This window comes from Cyprinodon variegatus, unplaced genomic scaffold (assembly GCF_000732505.1).
Source record: "Cyprinodon variegatus isolate N-32 unplaced genomic scaffold, C_variegatus-1.0 Scaffold144, whole genome shotgun sequence".
In the NCBI taxonomy this organism is placed as follows: Eukaryota; Metazoa; Chordata; class Actinopteri; order Cyprinodontiformes; family Cyprinodontidae; genus Cyprinodon; species Cyprinodon variegatus.
Window position 1 is genome coordinate 350,114 of NW_015150597.1, and position 20,757 is coordinate 370,870.

The following is a 20,757-nucleotide window of genomic DNA, read 5'->3' on the forward strand; positions in this document are numbered from 1 at the left end:
AAATAAAGACTATAACACAAAATTTGTCCATACATTCAGTACGTATAACGAATTTATTGTATATTTTATTAAAAAAATTATTTAGCCATTTATTCCATCACGTTAGCTAAATCGGTTAGCTACTTCCGCTTTGTAGATTTGCACAACTTCCGCAGCGACAGCAGCGCACCGAGGAAGCTACATGGTGCTACAGGTTTCAGTCTATAAATGAGAGATAATGGACAGAATACGTACGTTGGGTGCTATTTGAAGTTAAGCATATTGTTTAAAGGATGTTGAATTACAATTGTTTGCGTAGCTAGTAAAGTTTTTCACTTAAATCACTGCTTCAGACAACACCAGATTATGATAATCAGAATCAACTTTACTGCTTGTAAAACGAGCCCTTTAGTGTTCCCTTATTGCATGGTTATTTGTAAGACAATATTATTTAGCAGTGATGTTAAAATATACTCTTAGTGTTTTGTTTTGTTTTTGCAGATGTCCCCCCTTTGGGTCCCATGGACCTGCCGCTGTCCCTGCTGGAGATGGGATGCTCAGGCAGATGTGAGCTGATAACACACCCGCTCCCTGGTCAGCCACTGGCCCCCCAGAGCACGGTCAGTAAGGAGCAGCTCTACTGTTTATACCTTTAGCTTGGTAAAAAATACTGCAGTCTAACAAAACACACATTGTTTCTACGGAAGAGGATTTAGGCCAATGAAAAAATAAAAAAAGTTAACTGATTATTAATTCTTATTTCAGTTTAATGTGGGGGAAAAGTCAGTATTCTGAGTTTCATCTCTGAATTCTGACTTTTTTCCTCGGAATTCTGACTGAATTCTGACAGCTAACAAACATGTCAGCATCAAGCTGTAGCCATGCCTGTTTTAGAGACTAAACTAGTTATCTTGTTTTAATGACCTTCTGCTCTTCCATTAATGAAATAGCATCACCAGGGAGTCCTCTGGCACTTAAAAAGTTGCCTAATTTCATCATTTTTTACCAATGTGTTACCGGCCCTCCCAAACAACTCATATCTTTGTCAATGAAGCTGAATGCTCCCACATCTCTTCTTTCATGGTGCCCATCTACACTAAGATCCAAAATTCTGACATTAAAACCAGAATTCTGAGAAAAAAAGTCAGAATTCTGAGAAAAAAAGTCAGAATTCTGAGAAAAAAAGTCAGAATTCTGAGAAAAAAAGTCAGAATTCTGAGATTAAAGTCAGAATTGTGACTTTTTTTCTCATATTATACTGAAATGAAATTTAAAAATCAGTTAACTTTTTTTGTTTTTTCAGTAGCCCTAATCCTCTTCTGTATTGTTCTTTGTTTGTATTGTTGTCATTAACAATTTTCCTTAATCATCCATTACAAAAATTCCCACCCCTGCTATTCTCAAAAGAAAGGTTTGTTGCATGATAAAAACATGCAAAAAACTTACCGTAACATGATTTGTGACTTCATACAATATCACTGATTCGGGGCCGCACAATTGCAGCCCACTGCTCCCCCAAGGGGATGGGTTAATTGCAGAGAATTCATTTCGTTGCTCTGTACTTGTGACAGTGGAATGACAATAAAGTTGAATTCTATTCTATTCTATAATCCAAAATAAATTTTACTGATTTGTTTCTGGTTGTCATAATTCTTTTTAGAATTTAATTCCCTAATAAACATAGCAAGAAGTAGTCTGTCTAATGTACTGCTTTTTAATTAGTATTTTGTTTGGCAGATGTCACCCTCTTTCCTCCAGATGCATTTGTATTGATTAAAAAATAGAAAAATCAGGGCTTAATTTCCCATCCTATCATGTCCTCCACAGCTTCCTCATGGGCTTCCTCCCACCAACCTGAGCCTAGAGAGAGAAGTGGAGAAACAGTTTTTGCAAGACCCAGCCTGGCTGCCCATCCATGACACAGACTTTGCCTTTCAGAAGTTTCTCAAGTACTCTTCACATTCTTCACCTTTTTTAAAAGGGCATTAAGTTCACATAGAATGTATAATTTCATAAACAAAAGAACTAAGATCAGATTGTGTGATTACTGTCAAATTTAGTAGATTACATGTTGAAGAAAACTTGATATTTTTGTTGTCGACTCCAGAGTGACTGAAAGGAAGGTTGATGTCGACTCCTTACTTAGCAGCAATCCATCTCCACTTCACTCTGGGCTCTCAGTGGTCAGAGATCCGACCACAGGGATGCTGCTGGACTTCACAGAGGTATCATCTTCTCAATTTTACCTTTTTTGTTAAAAACCTATACATTGGAGCCCCAGAAAGGTTGCTTGTTAGTCTGAAATTTTTATCTAAAAAGTCTGCATGAGTACCATGTCTTTTTTCAGTTATGTCTTTTTTTGCTTATTGCAATAGCTTTAAGTCTAATTTGGATGCTTTATTTTTAGGTTTTATTAGAAAACACTGGTCTGTCAGCCAAAAACTCACTGTCACTACAGCGTCAGCCTGGACCTCCATCAGAAAGCCTTCGGGGAAGCAACACTAACTATCCCTTCCTTCCTGGTGAGATATGAAATGTTATAGCATCCTCTGCTGTCATTTGCTGGTAGTCTCATCTAAAGTTTTTAAACATCTCTAATCTCTTTAGAAGTCCATTAAAATTGTCTAAATTTTTTTGTCATCGGGAGCATTGGTACATTTCTCTGTGACGGTGCTTCCCCTAGAGGTGGGGGAAGAGAAAGATGTGTCTTGGCCATTTTCTGGTCCTCGCTTTTTGTCTTTTTTTTTAAGCAGGAGTGGGTTTTGGATTTAGATCTGAATTAGTTTTATGTGAGGCCATTAAAAATTTATCAAAGCCACCTAATTTTAAGTTAGATTAGATAGTAGAGGGGAATGTCTTAAAAAAGGGAGTAATCTCAGAAATTTATAAATTCCTGTTATAAAGGTCCTACAACAATTCCGTCTTAAAATTAGAAGCATAGAAGATATACTTGGACACAGATTTGTCACTAAAGGAATTGGAATTGATTTGTCATAAAGCAAATAAGCAAACTATTAATTCCAGTTTGAGATTATTGCAATGCAATTGGTTTATGCATGTTTATGACACCCCTGTGAAATTACAGAAATATAATCCAAACATCCCAGATACTTGTACAAAATGTGAAGAAGAAAAAATCTGATTTTTTCATTGCATTGGGGAATGCAGGGAAATAAAAGAAATTCTGGGTTGCAATTGGGGCTGCAGCTAATGATTATTTTTCCAATCAATTAATCTGTCAGTTATTTTTTCTGATATAACAATTAATAATCGGATAGCCAAAGGTTCCTTAAAGAAAATTTTTTACAAAATTAAACCAGGTGAAACTAAAAAAAAATTCCACTTGAGGAGTTCTGGATGGAGCATATTGGTGAATTTTTTTTAATATAATTTATTTTTGATTTTGAATTCTAAATGGTTATGTTTCGTACAATCTTAATAAAATGACTGCTTTAAGTGTGTCACTCTGTTAGCTAAAGGCATATTTTAGAATCTCTATACTCCAGCTAACGATTACTAAATTAGTTGACTATTAATTCAATAATCGATTAATCACGATGAATCCGGTTAATTGTTTCAGCCCTAGCTGGAATAAACAAAACTGAAATAGATCATAAAGAAAACGTTTACAGTGGAGCCCTCCTTTATAATTTTAGTTCTGCATCCTAAACCCTTAAAATTTACGGATTGGGTTACACAAGATGTTTACTGTACTTCCTCTAGAAATAATTATGTACCTACTAAAAAGGAAAAAGGGCAAGTTTGAAAGTAATTGGACCTTTCATACTTTCTCCTGAAAGGACAGATAAATGGAAGATGAATAAGAAGAGCTATGTGTTGTTTGTTGTACAATTAGACACTCTGTACATTCATAAATCCCTTGTATATTTATGTTGGTGAATATTTTTTAATTATTTTTTCTTTAAATTAGTGCTTGAGAGGATGCTCACTTGTTTTTGTAATTGAAAATATAAAATGCAAATAAACATAATGTTGGAAATAAATAAAAATACAATTGGAGAAAAGGATTTTAAAATGCAAGGTGAAGCAAAATTAAAATAAAAGAAGAAATACTTCTTAAAATGTGTGATTAGGAAAGTTATTTATAATCAGACTTATGCATATTGTTTTTTAAATCTTCATTTAGAAATAGGATTTGAAAATACTGTTTCAAATTCCAGCATTTAATAATGGATTATGGTATCGCAAATTAAAATTCCCCGTTGAAATGTAATTTAGGGGAGTGGGGACCTAGTGGTTAGGGCATAGGGCTTTGAATCCTGAGGTTGTGAGTTCGAAACCCACTCCCACAGACTGCCATTCTGGCTCTCTGAGCCCTTAACCCCAGATTGTTCTCCGGGAGCCACACAGTGGCAGGGGCATCCCCAAAGGGGATGGGTTAAATGCAGAGTTATTTTCTCCATTGTGAGATCAATAAAGTAAAAAATGTTATTTGATTAAACTGTAGAATTTGAAAATGCTAATGAAATTAGATTTCAAATTGCATGATTTAAATTATACATTTGAAATGGCTGTTTTTCTTTTTCAGTGACTCTCTAGGTCCTCCATAGTCTGGATCCTTTGAAGCACGTTAATAAGAAAAAAGGAATGATGCATTTCTGTTTCATGTCTTTAAACCAACGTTTGTGGTCTTTTCACAGGAGGGATGGAGGAGCTCACTCTGGACCAAATCAAGACAAGATCTGAACAGGAGGAGGAAATTGACTTTGAGAACAGTGATGCATTTTTATTTTATTCTGTCTTGAAATCAAAAACGTGAAAATAAGCACCACAAATATCAGTTATTCATAATTTTAATTTCCTCAGATTTACTGAAAGTCCCTCCTGGACTCAAAGCTGGCATGGATTTTACTGAAAAAGGTTTGCTCCCCAACTTTTTAGCATAAGTAAATGTACTCTTAAGTAATGACTTATTTAACATTTTTTTCCTGCTTTAACTGTTTTATAAAGGAGCCACCATAACAAAATCAGAGGTGAACCTCATGTCTCTGCTGTCCACGCTGGAGGACATTCCTGATCTCCAGGCAGAAGCAGAGCAGAAAGAGGATAGCAAAGCAGGAGAAGAGACCATCAAATTAGCAAGGACCAACAGTCTGGAAGATCTGGGCATTAAGGTATTACATTTGATTATAGAGCTCCTCTTCATATAACTTCTACTACTACATAAACTGCTCCCTCTCCTACTCAGAGGTATGGGCATCTATATTTTTTTTAGTTAATGTCCAATGTTTAATAAAGATTATTAAATATGAAATAATTATTGTTAAAACCTTTTGCAGCGACGCTAATACTGCTAGTAGAACTAGCAATAGGATAATATCAGTAACTAGAATTGGAAGCAATTATGAACAGGTTCCAAACCTGTCCCAGAGAGTCATTGTTTTTTTTTCAGATTTCTTGTGTAACGTTTTTCTAAAGGAGCAGTTTCCCTAAAAACTCTTAACTTATGAAAAGTTTAAACTGTAACTTATTCATAAAATCAATGCATAATATCACATACTGTTAATCTCCATAGATTGTGGGATTTTTCAAATAGAAAGAGTCATTTCAGTGGTACTTAGCTAAATATATTCGCCTAAAAAAAGGATTCTGCATCAAGAAATTTCAGTTATTTTCTTCACTTTATTTTAAAAGACATAAGAAAATAAATACAAAAATAAACTAAAAGAAAATATTTGTTCTCTTTAAAACAAGCCATTTCCCTTTTGAGCTGTACGATGCAAAAAATGTAATCTTACCAAGTGAATTTTTTTTTTTTTTATAAAACTGCATTTTTTCTTGAACTGAGCAGGTAAGTGAAACATTGCCAATGAAAAAAGACAATTTACATTTAAAATAAGAAAAAACAGAAGTCTCTTCTTTCAAGTGTATAATATCTAGTTATCTTAATTTAAGGGTAGAAATACTCATTCCATTGGCAGATCATCTTATTTACCTAGTCAAATTAAGGGTAAATAAACTTATTTTGATAAAAGTCTACTCATTTTTGGATAGTTGTTACTGTGAATTTTTCTAGAAATAGAAAATATTACCTTTTTTTTTTTACCTGACACTTTAAGCCTTTAAATGTAAAGCTTTTAATTATCTCAATTTAAGATTTGTTTTTTGTTATGACCATATTTAGGATGTAGAGTCCTCCCCTTCTCCCAAAGAGGCAGGAAAAGAGGACAAATCGAAACCAAAAGAGAACCCGGAGGAAAAAAAGAAATGGGCCATCCCTGTGGATATATCATCACCCTGCGAGGATTTCTACAAACGCATCCCAAACCCAGCGTTCAAGGTGATGACTCCAGCATTCTTCCAGTTCGTCTGAAATATGTCTCTGTGCTTAATTATAACCTTGAAAGAGCGAGGTGTCTGACTCTCTGCCAACCTCTGCTTCAGTGGCCCTTTGAGTTGGATACTTTCCAGAAACAGGCTGTGCTGAGGCTGGAGGCCCACGACTCTGTGTTTGTAGCCGCTCACACGTCAGCAGGCAAAACGGTTGTAGCAGAGTACGCCATCGCTCTGTCCCAGAAACACATGACAAGGTGTGTAACAGTAACTTCATTAATAGCTGTCTCACGTGGTTATTTTATAGTAAAGGATATTTACTGATTAATAAAAGCCATTTGAAGGCCTTTTCTGAATATTTTAGTCTTCTGGGCTTTTTTAGGACTATCTATACATCTCCCATCAAAGCTCTGTCCAACCAGAAATTCAGAGACTTTAAAAACACTTTTGGGGATGTAGGACTCCTGACGGGAGATGTGCAGCTCAGTCCTGAGTCTTCCTGTCTCATCATGACTACAGAGATCCTCAGGTACCTGTTTTATCTTCATATTATATATATATTTATATATTTAATAATGCTAAATAAAATGTTGACATTAACTTCTCTTGTTGCCCTCTCTGAGGTCGATGCTCTACAACGGCTCAGAGGTCATCAGAGACTTGGAGTGGGTGATCTTCGATGAGGTCCACTATATTAATGATGCTGAGGTTAGGATATCTTCTTTTAACATATATATTTTTTTGGGGCTCACTTAAAAATAACAATTTTCTCGTCTTCTGTTTATGTTTCTCAGAGAGGGGTGGTTTGGGAGGAAGTACTGATCATGCTTCCTGATCACGTCAGCATCATTCTGCTTAGTGCCACGGTCCCCAATGCTGTGGAATTCAGCGAGTGGATCGGGTAACTGCTCAGAGCTAAATACGAAGAGATAGATCAAGTTACTGTTCTAAAAATCCTGACCTGAGTTGTTTGTGTTCTTTGTCACCAGTCGTATTAAGAAGAGGCATATTTATGTGATTAGCACAATGAAGCGCCCCGTTCCCTTGGAGCATTATCTGTACACTGGGAACAGCACAAAAACTCAGAAGGAGATGTTCCTGCTGGTAGATGCTGCAGGAAACTTCCTCACTAAAGGGTATGTCTCCATCCAGAGTTTATTCTTCACCTGCTGCTTCACTTTCTCTCAGTAAATAAGTCTGTGTTTCCCCTTTCAGCTACTACACAGCTGTCGATACAAAGAAGGAGCGAACTAGCAAACACGCTCAGTCGTTTGGCACCAAGAGCATCCCTCAGAACACCTCAGCCAGCCAGGTAATTATACGTCTCTTCTGTCGCTTCCATCCACCATCCAAATTGCCTGTTCTCACTTTTTTACCTGCATGTTTCCCTTCAGGACCGAGCGGTGTGGCTCACCCTGCTACACTTCCTGTCGCAGCGGCAGCAGACCCCAGTGGTGGCCTTCACGTTCTCTCGGACACGATGCGATGAGAACGCACGCTCTCTTGACTCCATGGACCTCACCACCTCCATAGAGAAAGCCGAGATCCACTCCTTCTTTCAGAAGAGCCTGAGTCGCCTTCGAGGTGGAGACAGGCAGCTGCCGCAGGTAACGTGCTGCAAAACAAAAACAACAGACCAATAAAATCTAATACAGAAACATGCTATGAGTGATGAACTATACAATTAACCTTATGTTGAAAGCTGGTTTGTCACGAGATCTGCGTTTTCAGTTTTACAACAAATCCATCTTGAAAAAGACTCCCGCTAATACGTCCATCTCGTAACAATCAGCGAGTCGGACCAATGACATGCCAGCAGTGTTTTTTGGGGCGGGACATGTAGGAACAATGACCTCCAAGAGTTTGTGGGACTTTCTCAATGGATGGACTGGACTCAGCATGGAACAGACAGGTTTTGGTTAACCAGCATTCCTGGATATAATATGACAATCCAACCTGGTAACCAGCCCATGTTGGATTTAAATATTTTATTGGTTCTGAGAGTCCAGATGTCTCATCCAAATTATTAAATATAACTTAGGGACAGGGAAAAATATGGTGAAGCATTTTAAATATAATATTTTGACAACTTCTGAATGTAGGAAGTTAATCCTCCTTATTGTAACCAGTCTAGATTTTCAGTGGATTAGAAAAAACAGATTTCTAATTCAAGTAAGTTGAAAGTGAATTAGATTAGGAAGGGAATTAAATTGGTATATTCTCAGTTTATTCTGCTCCAATTTATAGTTTTAGAAACTCAAGCCTGGTTTGACAGTGGTAGGTTAATTCTACCCTTTTTAACCCATCCAAGCAGCTATGGGTGCTCCTTTAACATCCCAGCAGAGCCACAGGCAGATCCCCATTTTTTACTCTCTGTATTCAACTCTTGTTAGCTTATTTAAATACATTTCTAAAATAACTGTAATGAAACAAGGAAAGGGAAAAAGTGGAAATTAGAAAAGGCACCTCATTCCCACTCTAAAGCATGACAGAGGTCCTGTAATGCTGTACCTCCAGTTATAGTGTTGGGAAATATTAAATGTAAAATAAAAAGAGTCGTCATTAAGACTTTCAGCAGGATGATTATACAAAACACTGGCCGGAATTATCATAGATATATTTAACTATGTAAATGAAGATTTTTAAAGCCTTCTCAGTTTCTTCATACAGTTGAGGACGTTCCTTCCTTTGCTGACTAGATGTTCCTGTATAGTAAAATAAAAATGTTAAGAGATATTCATACTTTGCTGTGTAGATCTTGCTCATGCGAGACCTTTTGAAGAGGGGCATCGCCGTCCACCATAGCGGGATCCTGCCAATCCTGAAGGAGGTCATCGAGATGCTTTTCTCCAAGGGCCTCGTAAAGGTGATGTTAGTTTTTTTGAATCAGAGCTACTGTTGAAGTTGCTGCGTTGTTAGCTGTAATCCCTCTCTAACGCCCTCCATCTGCCGTTCCTCTTCCCAGGTGCTGTTTGCCACGGAGACATTTGCAATGGGAGTGAACATGCCTGCCAGGACCGTGGTGTTTGACAGCATTAGGAAACACGACGGCACCGGCTTCAGGAATCTGCTGCCAGGTATGAAGCTCTCCTAGCTTTCTGTCTTTGGACAAATAGCAGAACTCTGATGGCTCTCCATGTTTGGATTTGCCCTGCAAGGTGAATATATTCAGATGGCGGGAAGAGCAGGGAGGAGAGGCCTGGACGCCACGGGCACAGTGATCATTTTGTGTAAATCGGGTGTTCATGATATGGCTGATCTGCACGCCATGATGATGGTGAGTCTTTTCATGGTTAAAAACATAGCAGCGGTTCATTTTTCATTAAAAACGGTTTTGCAGTCCGACTTATTGATGTAACATCGTTTTTAAATTAGCGGGATGCTTTAACTCTGTTATATCAGTATAAAACCCTGGAAACTTGGACTAGCATGTGACGACCCAGTTTCTGTAGTCATTTAAGCCCCATTTACACTACCCTCTGAAACTGTCCCAAGTTTAGACCCAGCTTGGATCAGTTAAGCGTGCCCAACTTGGTCCCTTACGACCTTTACACACTACGCTAGCACGGTTCCTTACCTCATATTGGTGGTAATTAAGGCGGGAATTAAGAAAACAAAAATGGCGGCGCCCATAACATACAGCAACTTATGTTCCTGGGTAGCATCCTCTGCCCATATTTCAAGGAAATCCTCGGTCTCTGCATCCTCACAGGTCGCACCACGCTCTTTTGATGCCATTTATTGTTAATATGCTGAGAAGAAGTTTGTGTTGTGAACAGGTGCAAAGATCTGTGACTTGCAAAGCCGAACACGCTGAAAAATCAGCTGAATGAGTCAGCTGACTCTAAATGCAGATGACACGGTCTACTCATTTGCTCCTTGTTATCATAGAACCGAGCCGAGCCCTGTTGAACTAGTACTAGATTTAGCGCGATTTGGTTGCGTTCCATTTACACTCAACACTTATCTTAGTTAGTGTTTGGACCGTTCTCAGCACATTTTCAAAAGGGTAGTGTAAAATGGGGCCTTAGTTTTTGCATAACTCTTATTGAATATTTGACCTCCCTCCATAATTGTATTTTTAACTGACTGCTTCTCCAACAAGAATTAATCCCCGGATGTTTTTCAAAACAATTATTGATGAAGCCAGTGCAGAGAGTTTGGGTCTTTTTATATATAGTAGGTCTAAAAGAGGTTTTCTATCCATTGTGCCTCTTCAATTACCGGTACTGAGTTCTTTGCTCGGTGGTCTGAATATTGTTCATTTCAATGAGCTGCTTTCTTACTACAGCCTATCAGGGTTTGTCTTGTTTAGGTAAAAAATATTTGTAAAAAATTCAGCAACACCTACAGGATAATTTAGGGTGTTATTTCAACATTAAAAACTGAGCTTAATTATTTTCACTTTCTGAACCTCTGCAACCATTTTCTTTCCATTCCATCTTGGAAATTTTTTATTTAAATCTATTAAAATGTAAAAGACTTTATTTGAGATAAGCATGTAAGAGGTGTTAAAGGATACAGAAAGACCAGATATTTCTGAAAAAGCCTCACGTCTTAGATCTATGCTGACCACTCTCTCTGTCTTTCAGGGAAAGCCAACCACCCTTCATTCCCAGTTCCGACTGACCTACACCATGATCCTAAATCTGCTGCGGGTCGAAGCTCTCAGAGTGACCGACATGATGAGGAGGAGCTTCTCTGAGAGCCACAGAGACACTCAGGTAATACTTCTTAAAGGAGGGTGACTAAAGGAGAAACTTTACTCTGAGGGTTACAAATCCTGACAGAAAATCACTGAGCATCAAACAGTGAAACACCTGTTGCAGCATTTTGTCTTGTTTTTAATCATGAACACTGAATGTCTTTCCTCTTCCTGCTGCTGTAGGCACACGAGAAGAGAATCAGTCAGCTGAAGCAGATGTTGGCATCTCTTCCTCCTCAAGAGACAGAGGGCCAACTCTCTGACATTTTGCCTTACTACCACACAGTGACCGAGCTGCAGAACACCAGGGAAGCCCTGCAGGTAACCCCAAACACAGTAAAGACCCAGTGCTCACATTGAATTCATTTACATTCATATCCACCACATTTACTCAGATTTTAGTGTGAAGTCAGAAACTAAATCACTGTTCACCTCCGGAGAGAATCTACTTCTATTTGGATTCAATCGATGGCGGTGCAAACGGTCGTCATTCAGAAAAAGACATGCACATGTGCTCGCTTTGCCTTTAAAGTGTAGTAAAGGAAAACATGTACTGTGCCGTTGCTGTGGTGAGCATTCCACACCAAACTAGTGCTAGATTGTTTCCTGACCATGAGGAGGTTAAAGATGCACCTGTTCGTTTTTAATCAGCATTGTGCTGGAGGGTGATGGGTTTCCCTGGATGAAACAGCAGTAGAGAGTGAGGGCTAGAAATGGTCGGAGCAATGACCTCAAAGGCATCAATTTAACTCACTAATAACAGCTTGTTAGTATTCACCCTTTAATTTTTCTCTAGGTTTTACTTGCATGCCCACTGCTGGTTTTTGCACAGTTTTTTTCTTGGTCACTTATATAACATGCTGCTGTCATTTTTGCACATATCTGGTCTTTATTATTGATTATTATTATTATTCATTATTTATTCTCTAGATGCACAGTAGTTATGTTGTAGAAACACTGTACAGGCCTGTATTTTAATTTGTTTATTTTCTTAACTCTGTCACTTATTCTGTTATTTTTTAAGGTCTAAGGTTGTGTGACCACTTTTTATAATCTTTTGCTGCTGTAACACCACAGTTTCCCCATTGTAGGACAATAAATGGATTTTCTATTCTACTCTAAATCCTACTAGACTCTCAACAAGTGCCACCTTGTGTTTAGATATCGTAACTCCAGAGCAGGGAGTCTTAATTTTAACCTATCTGTTAGGTTTTTGTTTTGTTTTTTTTCTTTTAAAGTTCTAGTTTTCTTACTATTACTTACTGTTTAGATGTGGACTTTGCTACAGTTAATATGTTTTACATATATCTTGTTAGGAATTGTTTTGTTTGAATTTGTTTTTTATAATATTGTAACCTTTTGCTACCTTTTAGCAACCTCTTTAACAATAGTGTTTTTTTCTGTTACCATTTATTTGATGGTTACATTCTACTTGAAATAAATTAAAGAAAACCTTGCTTTAGGAATTTAAATCTTTTTCTTAAACCATGATCCACACGATGAGGTAATTTTCTGTCCTTCCTTTAGGCATCTCTTTATACCATTATTGTTCATATGAAGCCGACTTTGTTGACGCCAAGCTCAGCTTCTTATTTCTCTGCCATTTTGATTTCAGCAAGCCATCCTGGAGTCTGTGAACGGACTGAAAGCTCTCTCTGTCGGTCGAGTTGTTATTGTCAACAACAAGCAGCATCTCAATGCTCTGGGAGTTATTCTACAGGTAGGGGTGCCGACCAGTCTCTTCTAAAACAGATCCAGGACTCAGTTATTTGTTTTGCTTAATAATTGAAACACATTACTTCATTTCCTATTTTTCCTATCATGAAAACTACAGATCTGTATGATTATATAGCAATGATTATTAGCTAAATCCCACTTCTTTAATTTACTGGTTTCTTCAAGAAGCTTATTTGATAGCAGTAGTAGTGTTTGGGGGGCTTAGAGTGCAGTGACATGTAGTTACAGCCATGCATAGGTATTTTATTTGTGCTTTTAGATTGTTCATTTCATTTTTATCACCATAGGTACCACAAATAACCCTTTGCGTCGCACAGTGAAGCTTTGTCAACCTCTGTTTGAGTTTGCCAGCAGGTTCTCACCTCTCTGATTACAGAATTATGTCTTGCTCAAATCACATGACTGGGTTGAACTTTAATTTCAATTTTCTTTGAATGTAAACTCGTGGTTTACCTTGTGTTGTTATATAGTTATGTGTTCAGTTTTTGTGTGGAAAAGGTCTTTGTTTCACCAGTCTGAAGGTCGTCTCTCTGCATTTACAAGCAGCTGCAGTGGAGAACGGATAAACAAGAAATCCCATCTCAATAATACAAGTTGGCTTTCCCAGTTTGTCTATGAATATTTCTACTTTTCTGATAATAGACACATAAAAACTGCATAAGCAAGTGCAACTTACTGAAGGAGATAAAAGTTCTGCTGAAACGCTTCTCTCATCTTTGAACATTCAGTAATAAACATGACTTCTCCTCGTTACAATAGTGTTTGGATAATCACCTTTTTTCCACGACAAATACTTTTTTTTTTTTTTTACATTAAAGCAGTTATGCCACTATTGTGGGAAATTAGCCAACCTTTAACTCTAAGCCTTTCTCTGTATGATACCTTTAAATCAGCCTGTATTGATCATTATTCCTCTCTGCACAGAAGATAACAGATTATTTCTTCTATTTGCTCTGTTGTAATGAAGTAGTTTCCTCTAACAACCTTAGCATGAAAAATAAGTTATTTGCTGAAAGTTGAGCTCCCTGTCCTACAGCCTGTGTGAACCGCTCTTAATAGCAAAGCCCACCTTTGACTGATCTTTGTTTGTTCTTATAACCTCATGCTGTTTGTTTTCCAGGTATCCAATGACGCAGTGAATCGCACCTTCACTGCTCTCATCATCTGTGAGAAGGGAAACGAGGAAGGGGATGGAAAAGGCGAGGACAACGCCTCTTTCCCACACCTCTACAACACAGCTCTGTTTATACCTGAAGGTAGAGCTACAAAAACGAATACAAGCAATGCAAATTTTATTTTAACTCTCATAACTTTTTTTTATTATTTTAGTTTTATATTTTGTTTTATTAGAACATGCTGCCTGATGATAATTATCTGTCTTGTTAATTTTTTTCTCAGGCCCCTGCAGCCACACGGTGCAGAAGTTAAAACTTCAGGACATCTCTGCCATCACTGTAAAAACCCTTAAAGTGATTCCTGACAGAATCATCGATAATTACAACAAGAGGCAACAACCACGGTTCAGGTGCTGTCAAAATACTTTTTTCTAAATTCAAAGAGTTAAATAGAAAAACATTCATGTGTTTGAGACAGGCTTTATTTTTCCACTGTGCCATGCTTGCATTGTTTTGAACAATATTGACATTAATTTTCTTTAATTTACTCTTTTAAAAATACATTTTTTAGTTTTCAATTTTTCAGACCTGTTTGATAAGTTGATACTTATTCTTACTGATAGAAAACCATTAATCTATGACATATAAACATTTAAATGATGCATTAGAGAATAACATAAAATTTGAAAAAACATCCAGGCAGTTTCCAACAGTTTTACATAAGATTCAGTCAAAAAATATAATAGGAAAGGGATGATATATATTAAAATGCTAACATATTACTCCAAATGTTGATTGTCAAATTATCTTTATATCTCATACAGTTTTCAAAGTCCTCTCCTCCAACTGATCTTTCCTTTTAGCTCTTATATAGATTAATGCTAAATAATGTACATGTAAGCTGTACAAATGACCCCACAACAGCACGGCATAAACTTCTGTCATTTTAAGATTTTATCTCCTTGACCAATAACAAACATTCAAAGTGCTTGACATGGCATTGAAGCTTAACTTATTTTCCAGGTTTTTTCACTATTCTTTTTTCTGGGTAGTGTAACTTTAATCCTAGATGGTCAGTTATGCAAACAAAAAAAATTGTGGTGTCACAACCTGATAAATCAATCTATTCTGACACAAACTTCTACTTTTCACCCTTCCTCCCGTTACATTTGCAATAAGCAGAATAGAAGCACATTAGAAAGGAGAAACCTATAGTGTTGTATTTTTTGTTTGAGATTCTTAAACATTTTCAGTATTGTCAAAGAAATTTTAAGAGTAATTTGATTCATTAACCACTTGACATTATGTAAAAGGTTATGACTTCCCAACCCCAGATAACTTTTTGTGCCTCCCTTGAAGGGACTAAACTTTTTCCCTGCTCTTTGCATAATTTTTTCAATTTAATCACATGCTAGATTGCAGCAGCACAACACATTATTCTGTAATACTCTTTGTACTGGAGTGCATTAGTTGTAGACTATTATATTTCAAATATTATGAACTTCCAATTTTCTATGTTAATATAATATTTAGCTAGTTGGACAGAGTCTCACGGCAGCACAGAATACCAATTACTTTTACAGAGTTTATGAAGCACAGATGAGAAAGAATGGCAAAAAAAGAAAACTAAAATATATCATGCATGATATCATCATTGCAGTTTTTCCAGATATTATCGCCTTTGCAATATATGATAATAACATATAACCCTACTTAGTTCAAGACTATAGTTATTAGACCTCAAACACATTTTTATGTACGGTACTACAGTATACAAAGATTCAGTTCAATTCAGAAATACTTTATCCATCCAAATGGAAAATTTAAAGATTAAATGTTTAAAATAAATTTGTTTAAAAAAATATAAAATAGTACATTGAAATAATTTACTGAACTATTGGATGACTGGAACTGAACTTTTTTCTCAACCTACAGTGGTGTTTTAACCCGAAATGTAATAGTTTTGTTGATAGAAAAGTTTGGTTGGTTGCTGGAAATTAACATAACAACGTTCAGTTGGTGCGTGAAATGTTATTTTTTTTTGACATTTTGTATTTTTTCTTGTGAGAGCATTACAGTACAGAGGTAGTTACTTTCAGGGAATGCACAATATTACTACTGCCACTCACAACAAATTTTTGTATGTATAAAATTATAAACAAAATGTAAACAAAATATACAAGTTACACCTGAAATTACATCTAACAACTTTGGTGTGTGAAATTTTAATGGAAAAAGGAATGGAAAAAGAAAACAATTGATGGTTCAAGAAAAAAATTCTTTTTTTTGTTTTTAAACAATCTGTGAAGATTCTCAGTCATCCAGGTCATGGTTTAGCTTGAATAGTTCAGTTTGGGCAACTGGATGTGAAGTTTTCTAAAAGACTTTTTGCCTCTCATCCAAGAGGCTTGTTCAGTTCTAACTCGGGTTGAGAAGAACTGAGATTATTCTCAAAGTGGTTTTGGTCACATGCCTCTTTGAAATGTGAGTCAGCTGAAGGCTTCTTCTTCCTAAAAATGCTTTGTAGGTAGGTGAAAGGTTTAGTCTAAGAACCACCTCCTCTGTTGAGAGATGTTTTTTCGTGGTTAACAGGGATGGCTTTCTTAACCCCTCTCTCAAACCATCTGTCTTCCTTGGCCACATTAAACAATGGCCCTTTTCATTTTTCCGATTTTGCATAAAGGGAAAATATTAGAAAAACTATTTTTAGTTTAATGAAATGTTTTTTGCTCCACAGTGGTTTCAGCTTACCTAATTTGACCCCTGTAGCAAAACCTTTTAACCTCAATGATCTACTGGATTGATGGCATCAAGATACTAATAAACTGTGTGGAACTGAAATACATAGCTGGCAATAAATGTCTGCACAGCTAAGGTTTAATCATCGCCCCCACCTTTCACTCTTCAGGAACGACCCTCCTGGCCAGGCCATTTCCACAGCAACACAGGAGCTGTTGCGATTGGCCGAGGCAAATCCGAGCGGCATGGCCACCCTGGATCCAGTGAATGACCTGCAGCTAAAGAGCGTGGACGTGGTGGAGGGGTCCATGAGGCTCCGTGCGCTTCAGGACAGCCTGAGGGACTTCAACTGCATCCACTCACCCACCTTCGCAGAGCAGGTGTGTTTTTCCCGGATGTGTTTATTAATCAGTTTTCTCCTCTGCAATAAATACAAGACAAGCGTTATTAATGAGGGCTCTGCATTTCCTTTGTACACTAACTGCATATTGAAAGAGCTAATTAACATCACAGCTCCACATAAGACACTTGGCCTTGTTTTCATAGCATGTCCTGGTTGTTTTATTTTATCCCTGCTCCAGTTTTCCTTTCATCCCCTCATCCGTTCTCCTTTTGGTTCATAATAAAAACAACAAGCTCCACCTTTAAACAATTCTCCGGCAGCCTCAGTCAGGAGATAAGATGCAAGAATGGGAACCGTTTCTATAATTAAACATGCAGCTACAGCTCACGGCCGTCTCACATGCTCAGTGTGTCTCATGAGCCACCTCTCTCATTACTCCGCATGATAAGATGCTCCAACTCGCTGTATCACACACTCCTCTTATCCATTTACTTCCTACTCCCTCAGATCCTTAGTCAATATTCTGGATTTGAAGTACTTGCCACTGCAATGTGGATGAAAAATTAGATCCATTTGTGTGAGGCAGGGTGTGTGTAGTGTTTTAAGGAATGAAAGTAAACCCTCATTTGGGGCAGGTTTTCTACATAACAGGACATATTTGAAAAGTTCTGGTGTTCTGGTGTTTGCCAGATGATTTTTCATCCAACCTCAAGCATGGCTGATCAATCACTAGTATCAGTTTATACTGTTATATAAATGTTTCACTAATTCTACTGGACTATAATCCAGAATCATGATGTAGACGGAGGAAAAAATTTAGCTGTTCAACCTCTCAAAGCCAAACTAAGTAAGATTGGTGGATTGCCTGAGCTGTTTTTAAAGGTTCTGTTTAGATAGGTTTAAAATTTATATTCAGGCCTTTTAAATTTCAAATAGGTGAAAAAACCTGCTAAAAATTGTCTGTATCATTTGATATAAGAGGCTCGTACCGTGATCCATTTTGCCATGTAATAATAATATTAAAGGTGTACTGGAGAATTTTCGCCATAAAAAAAAAAAAAAAAGACCCACACATGCACAACCCTGTACCTTCTCCCAAGAGGGAACGTCTATTAAATGTGCGAGAGCATGCATGAGCACATTTCTCCTTGTGCATGCTCTGTTTTTAATGTTGCTGTTGTCCCGTTTCTACAGTTTGTTCATATTAGTTTGATCTTTTTGGTCTAGTTTGCTCGAATTAAGGAGAGGATGAGTGTGCAGGAGGAGCTTGACCGGCTGCTGTTCCTGGTATCGGACCAGTCCCTCACCCTGCTGCCTGAGTATCACCAGAGGATCCAGGTTTGAATCTCTTTACACATCGTTTCTCTCCAGTCTTTTTTGAAAACTAGAATGTTTCCAGGTTATTGAAGATAATGATCTGGATATTTAGAAAACAACCATTGTGTACTAACTTTTTCATCTGATTAAAGAAAGAAAGGAACTTTGATTAAAACATTAGAATATATCAGTAAGCTATTTTCTGATGTTTCCATCAACTTAATCTCAAGCAAAAAAAAAACATTTTCTCTGATAAATTTCTACATCTAGGTTTTCTATTTTCACCTCATCATAATAAATCTTGTTTCTCTACCATTGATTCAGATCTTCTTAGTCGTGTAAAATATTTATATTTAACCTTTGTTGCAGATAAAATATTAAATAATAAATGTGCTTGATGGTCTTAATCATTTTTTTTCTAAATCTGCAAGAGGAAAGCTTCATACAGAGAATCGGCCCAACACGCATGTCCTATGTGTGTTCAAGTTTATACTTTAGCCTGCACTCGTTTACAAGTGCATCATGTGGCAATAACTCCTCAGACACACAGGTGTCTGGGAAATGCTTCCAGGATTGGAAGAGGCAGTGTGCCGTCCTGTAAAAGCCATACAGGTTCATTCAACTCCCTGCTCTGTGTCCCTCAGGTCCTCCAGTCGCTGCAGTACATCGACAGCAGCGGGGCGGTGCAGCTGAAAGGCCGAGTGGCCTGTCAGATCAGTAGCCATGAGCTGCTGCTGACTGAGCTGCTGTTCGAGAACGTCCTGAGCCCACTGGCGCCTGAAGAGAGCGCCGCCCTGTTGTCCTGCCTGGTGTTCACCCAGAACACGCAGATGGAGCCGCATATCACCAACACGCTAAAGGAGGTGAGAATGAGGGGGACACTGCTGCCTGCATGTCATGAGGAGTGTAGATATTAAAAGGACATGTTGCAGAGATTCCACAGTGACTAATATTGTGGAAGGCTGTGTTGCTCTGATGCATTACATCCTGCAGAAAGGACAGAGAGGCCACGTCTCCTGACTCAGACCATTCACCGGGTCGCATATTAAATCACTTGCTGTGTTGAAGTGTGTCAGGGAACATCCTGGACATGAAAGAGCTTTACCAGAGCTTAAATTAGTGATGAGTCTTGTCACCGTTGGTACAAAAATGCAGTTTGTGGAACAGATTTTCTGGAAGAAGATTTCACTATCCTGCTGACACTTATGGAGTTGTATGTGAGTCTGACAGGTTTTACCCACTTGTGTCTTTTCCTGCTTTCAGGGCATCGATCGTGTGCTGTCTGTGGCCCAGCGAATCGGACAGCTGCAGCGCGAATGTGGGATAGCGCAGACCGCCGAGGAGTTTGTAGGCCAGTTCAAGTTCGGCTTGACTGAGGTGGTGTACTGCTGGGCCAGAGGCATGGTAAGGCTAAGCTTATTTTAACCAAATGTACTCCTCATTATATATAAAAAATACATCAAAGAAAAACAGTGGTGGGTTCCTGCAAATTGGAATTTCAACTAAGTCAGAGGTGAAGAGTTGAGGGTGGTATGCAGCCTTTAAGTAACAGCAGAGTGCAAACTTGTCCCAAACAGGAAGCCATCATGTGATATTATGGGATGTGTTAATTGATTGAATTAGTTTTTGCTGAGCTGATAACAGATGATTAGAAAATAAAAAACTTGTAAAGCACTTCCTATAGTGGCAATAAGGGTTTCTCCAAAATAGGACATCTCAGATGTGACTGGGAACCTTCAGTCTGTATTTTTAGAGTTAGGTAATTGTTTTGCTCTTTTCTAGTAGTGATTTGTGAATGTAGGCTCTCAGGCTTAGTTGTGCTTCTCTTCCTAAACGCCTAAAAGTTAAACAAAGGAGTCAGTGACAGAGAAACTGGACCTAGAAATATGAGGAGGAGAAAATCACCTGGTTAAATTTGCATTTCATTTGTTGAGCTTGTAAGTCTGAATTAAAATTGATTTGTATTAACAAATTTTTGTTTTGATTTTATATTTGAAGAGTATCATAGATAAGACAAAATCATTTTCAGAAGTATGTACAGCACAGGCATATCTTTATGAAGGACTGGTGTGGACATATTCCCACCAATAATTTCTGCTTTTTCCATTTATTTACTTTAGCCAAAGGTAACAGATGCTTGGTGTTCTGAGTGTTTTGAGTCCGTTTTTGTTTTTTTTTTTTGTTTTTTTACTCTAGCACTGCTCCTGTGTCCCGCCTCTCGGTGTAACATAATCGGATCTGTCGCTTTGAGACATCTGATTTGCGGTCGCATTTCACTGTGTACGGAGTAGCTAGGTTGGAGGAGAGACACACAGCAACACTCAGTGAATATTAACCAGCAGCTACTTCGATAGATGTTTATTAAAAAGTGAGGAGACGGGTAATTTGAGATGCCACCAAAAAATCAGTTTGTTAGACATACAGAGCTTTTTCAGTTAAAAATGGCAACAGATTGTAAGTTTATACAAGTTAGTATTATTATGCAAGAAGCTTGAGAAAACATAGTTTAAATGTGTCCTTTATTCGTT

At 37.6% G+C, this 20,757-nt stretch overlaps 1 protein-coding gene across 1 annotated transcript in view; it reads left to right on the forward strand.

Moving 5' to 3' along the window:
* Positions 1-143: 143 nt before the first annotated feature.
* Positions 144-20,757, forward strand: part of skiv2l (Ski2 like RNA helicase) — a 21,928-nt gene continuing 1,314 nt past the window's right edge. The window contains exons 1-28 of the mRNA XM_015376975.1: positions 144-230; positions 481-599; positions 1,807-1,928; positions 2,087-2,204; positions 2,387-2,501; positions 4,641-4,715; positions 4,807-4,860; positions 4,951-5,114; positions 6,125-6,280; positions 6,385-6,530; positions 6,656-6,802; positions 6,897-6,981; positions 7,068-7,174; positions 7,263-7,409; positions 7,489-7,585; positions 7,668-7,880; positions 9,029-9,139; positions 9,239-9,350; positions 9,432-9,550; positions 10,866-10,997; positions 11,162-11,299; positions 12,594-12,698; positions 13,836-13,971; positions 14,114-14,240; positions 16,739-16,949; positions 18,140-18,250; positions 18,874-19,092; positions 19,493-19,633. Of these exons, the coding sequence (XP_015232461.1) occupies positions 218-230; positions 481-599; positions 1,807-1,928; positions 2,087-2,204; positions 2,387-2,501; positions 4,641-4,715; positions 4,807-4,860; positions 4,951-5,114; positions 6,125-6,280; positions 6,385-6,530; positions 6,656-6,802; positions 6,897-6,981; positions 7,068-7,174; positions 7,263-7,409; positions 7,489-7,585; positions 7,668-7,880; positions 9,029-9,139; positions 9,239-9,350; positions 9,432-9,550; positions 10,866-10,997; positions 11,162-11,299; positions 12,594-12,698; positions 13,836-13,971; positions 14,114-14,240; positions 16,739-16,949; positions 18,140-18,250; positions 18,874-19,092; positions 19,493-19,633 (3,540 nt within the window). The 5' untranslated portion in view covers positions 144-217. The remainder of the gene's footprint in view (positions 231-480; positions 600-1,806; positions 1,929-2,086; positions 2,205-2,386; positions 2,502-4,640; positions 4,716-4,806; positions 4,861-4,950; positions 5,115-6,124; positions 6,281-6,384; positions 6,531-6,655; positions 6,803-6,896; positions 6,982-7,067; positions 7,175-7,262; positions 7,410-7,488; positions 7,586-7,667; positions 7,881-9,028; positions 9,140-9,238; positions 9,351-9,431; positions 9,551-10,865; positions 10,998-11,161; positions 11,300-12,593; positions 12,699-13,835; positions 13,972-14,113; positions 14,241-16,738; positions 16,950-18,139; positions 18,251-18,873; positions 19,093-19,492; positions 19,634-20,757) is intronic.